This window comes from Panicum hallii, chromosome 2, assembly GCF_002211085.1.
Source record: "Panicum hallii strain FIL2 chromosome 2, PHallii_v3.1, whole genome shotgun sequence".
NCBI classification, from domain to species: Eukaryota; Viridiplantae; Streptophyta; class Magnoliopsida; order Poales; family Poaceae; genus Panicum; species Panicum hallii.
In genome coordinates, this window is record NC_038043.1 from 44,736,679 (window position 1) to 44,740,405 (window position 3,727).

General features: G+C 62.5%; 1 protein-coding gene across 1 annotated transcript; it reads right to left on the bottom strand.

Moving 5' to 3' along the window:
• Nucleotides 1-1,191: 1,191 nt before the first annotated feature.
• On the bottom strand, nt 1,192-2,553 carry LOC112882255. Its single transcript, XM_025947267.1, has one exon. The coding sequence runs from the start codon at nt 2,462-2,464 to the stop codon at nt 1,268-1,270; it is 1,197 nt and encodes a 398-aa protein (XP_025803052.1). The 5' UTR covers nt 2,465-2,553; the 3' UTR covers nt 1,192-1,267.
• Between the last annotated feature and the right edge of the window lie 1,174 nt (nt 2,554-3,727).

The following is a 3,727-nucleotide window of genomic DNA, read 5'->3' on the forward strand; positions in this document are numbered from 1 at the left end:
TTATACAAGTCATCTGTCACAGTGTCAGTTCGTCAGCTGTGTAGACTGTAAAGCCAGCTGCCTCACAGAGCCCCCTTTTCCGAACTGGGCATGGGCACTGTCCGTGTCGTCCACGAGGACCATGACCGCATCCACGCGCATGTCGGAGCCGGACACACGGGAGTGGGCAGGCGCCAACCGCAACCCGACGCCGCGGGCTTCACCTCCAGTTCCCGGCGGCGGCCGCGCCGGTGCATTTATTGGGCCCGTGGCTGGCGCGCCACCGCCACCGCCACCGCTACCGCTCCGTCACAGGCAAGGCAACGCGAGAGAGCGCCATGGCGCCAGCAAGCCTCGCTCGCTCGCGTACGTACGTACGCCACCACGGGTCTCCCGCGCCCCGCGCCCAGCGAAAGCGAGGAGGAAACAAGCCTTTCTTTTGGGGCGGGTACACCGCGGCGCACGGAAAGGGCCATGGCCGCTGGCCAGGGGTGCGTCGGTCCGTGCACTGGCGGGCTAACTGCCTCCCCGTTTCCTTTCGGTTACGGGAAAGGCGAAGCGTGGTTAGGCATTGTTAATCCGTGTGGCTTGTACTGCAAAGATGCTGGTCATGATCGCGCAAGCTTTGGTTCGCGGAGGAAGAAGAAAAGTTACAAGGAACAGCAGGGGATGTCGCGACCGGGAGGCAACCGCACGTACGCCCCTCATGCCGGGCACCCACCCATCGCAAGCAAAACATGCTCTCGTGCTACAGCCTATGGGAAGCGTGGCTGCAACTCATGGTCCTTGTCTGCCAATGCGAGGAGCGAGCGAGGCCATGCTATACGTGCTAAGCGCTGTCGGATCGGGATAGCTATTTGGAGGAAGGTTCGCATGATCCGTTTGGATAAATAAAGAAACCGGGCGGTAGTAGGTTTGGAGGAGGCAGCACACATCAGCACCCACCCACCGTGACTGTTAAAGCGTCGACATGCTAACGGTATCCAACAGTACACAGCGCAAAAGAAACCCTAAAAAATTGTTCATCAGTTCTTGGCAGAATTTGGCAGGAACATAATTTTACTGCGCAAATTTTTTTTTTGGCCTGGTCGAATTTATCTCTCGTTTCAGGGACAACGCTGTATCTTACAATGAACGGTGCTTCGCGCACATGAGCACGGCGTAGTTTACTCGCGGGCTCATGCGCACGAACATGGCCAGTTTACTTTCTCACTTATACAAGTGTAGTTTGATTCCTGCTCGAGGTGACAAAGAATCAGAAGGGCCGGGGAGAAAATCGATCGGGGGGTCAGGGGTCCGCCAGCGCCTGCGCGAGGCGCTGGACCCTGGCGGCGATCTCCGGCGGGATCCGCACGGCCGCCCTGGAGCGGTCCTTGCCCCGCCGGGAGTCCAGACCCAGCGCGTCCGACACGTCCTCGGAGGTCCACCCGGCGCGCCGGAGCGAGTCCGAGCACCGGTCCGTCTTCAGGACCAGCGCGTCGAGGACGGCCTCGGTGTCCGGTCCGGGGGCCTCCTCGCCGTCGAAGAGGCCGGAAGCGGTGACCTCGACCATCTCGTCCACTTCCCTGTCCCTCCAGCCGCCTTTCTTCAGCATTGACCCGAGCTCGTCGAGGTAGTTGTCGACCCACCGCGGGGTTGACCGCCGGGGTGGCGACGGGCATCCCGACGAGGAGGATGACGAGGTGGTGGAGGCTTCCGAGGACGAGGAGTCGCGGCGGCGGCGGTCGGAGGCGGCGTCGCTCCAGAACTCGATCCAGCGCGGGGCCTGGACGGCGTCGAGGCTCCGGCGCGTGCACGACGCCGTGCTCGCGCCGGCGGAGAGCGGGGAGGCCAGCGGGGAGGAGACGGCGTGATCCAACGTCGGCTGGAACGACGACTCCCGGGTGAAGAAGTGGAGCAGGTCGAGGCCGCAGCAGAGCACGCGGTCGTCGGCGACGAAGAAGACCGGGTTCCCCGCGAGGCCGGGGCGGCAGGGCAGGTAGCAGCGGTCGAAGAGCGGCACGAGCAGCGGCGCGCGGCGGATGGCGGCGCGCGCGAGGCGCAGGGCGCGGTCCGGGTCGGCGGGCCGCCGCCCCCAGCAGCGCGGCCACAGCGCGCCCCGCGCGGTCTGCAGCGACGCCGCGGCTGCGGGGAGGTCGAACGCGGCGCGGAGGCCCGCGCGTCCCCGCCAGTCCGGGAACCCGGCGCCCGAGGGCACGCCGAGGGCGAGGACGGCGCGGAGGTCCGGCGGGAAGGCGAACCCGAACTCGGCCTCCGCGCGGGCGAGCTCCGAGTCGGAGAGGCCCGGGAGGACGGCCACCCCGGCCGCGCGGAGGTGGGCGAGCACCCCCGCCGCCACGGCGTGGAAGGAGTGCAGCCCGTGGCGCGGCGACGCGGACGCCGACGCGGGGCCCGCGGCGGCGCGCGTGGACAGGCGGCGGAGCCCCGCCGCGTGCGCCGCCGCCGCGGGGGCCAGCCCGGCCATCCGGTGGTCCACGTCCACCATGTTCTCCAACTGCTGTGTGAGCTTCCTGCCTTGAATGAATGCCTCCGGATGCGGGAGTGGGAGAAAGTCCTTGAGATGCCGAGGGAAGCGGCTGCTTGGCTCGATGTGGGAGGAGACGAGGGGGGGCGGGCGGGTTATATAGGGGGAGGCGGGCGTAAGACAAGGGTGGGGCCTACGGCCGTGGGCAACGGGGGCCCTGCGGAGATCTGAGCTGAGCGACGTAACATCAGCAGCCGTGTGATTGGATTGGAGCCGAGCTGGTGTGCCTCTCCGCTTGTGCAAACGCAAAGCTCGGGTGCTGATGAACGGCCGAACGGGTGAGGCGAGGCAGCAATAAATCGATGTACCTGCTGTCACTTATGTGGATCGACTTTTGTTTCACATGAGTAGAGATAGCGAGAGGGAGAGAGGAGAAGGGCACCGGTGATGGTACCATCGTGGCTCTGCACCGCGGGAGCGGCAGAGGAGTCTGCCATCGTCTCGGGTGGCGGTGACGCTTGAGGTGGCGATGACGGCGGCGGTGAGTCTTCCCGCCGCTACTGCGCTTACACTGGATCGGCTAGGGTTCGAGATTGTCGGTGGGGTGGCGACGGAATGGTGAACCCCGTCACCCGTGTCGCTAGCCCCACCTTCTCTTTATAGCGCAGTGCGACGAGGATCCACTAGCTATGAACGGGCTGGAGCGCCCCCGATCAGGGCGCTGTGAGAGGAGGCCCATCGGGCCCGTTGGGGTCCGAGTGGGTCTCTGTGAGATCAATCCAACAGTCTCCCCATTAATCTCACTCTGTACTTTTCTTTTCCTTTCCATTTATTTTTCTCGTTATATCATAGATTTGTGCATAGAGCATCCCTCATCGTCACGGTCATCTGCCGATAAACTTAAGAGCTACAATACACGCCTCCATTCAGAAACAGATTCTTTAATCTTTTAGGCCCTTATAGTCCAGAGATCATAGGCTATCCCTTAGCCCCATGCCGGCTACGTGTTCCTTGAACACGCTGGGTGGTAAGCCTTTCGTTAACGGATCCGCAAGTATCTTTACTGTGCTTATATACTCGAGACTTATAGTGATCTCGGACTTTATCTTTCACAACATAATACTTTATGTCAATGTGTTTGGCAGCATCACTTGTCTTGTTGTTGTGTGCATACGTTACTGCGTGCCCACTGTCGTAGTACAACTTTAGTGGTCTAGATATATCATCAACCATTTTCAGACCGTGTATGAACTTTTTAAGCCGGTTCACCTACCCCGTAGGCTC

Excerpts from the sequence above, each read along its gene's own strand:
- LOC112882255 (XM_025947267.1), bottom strand. The coding sequence starts at position 2,464 with ATGGTGGACGTGGACCACCGGATGGCCGGGCTGGCCCCCGCGGCGGCG.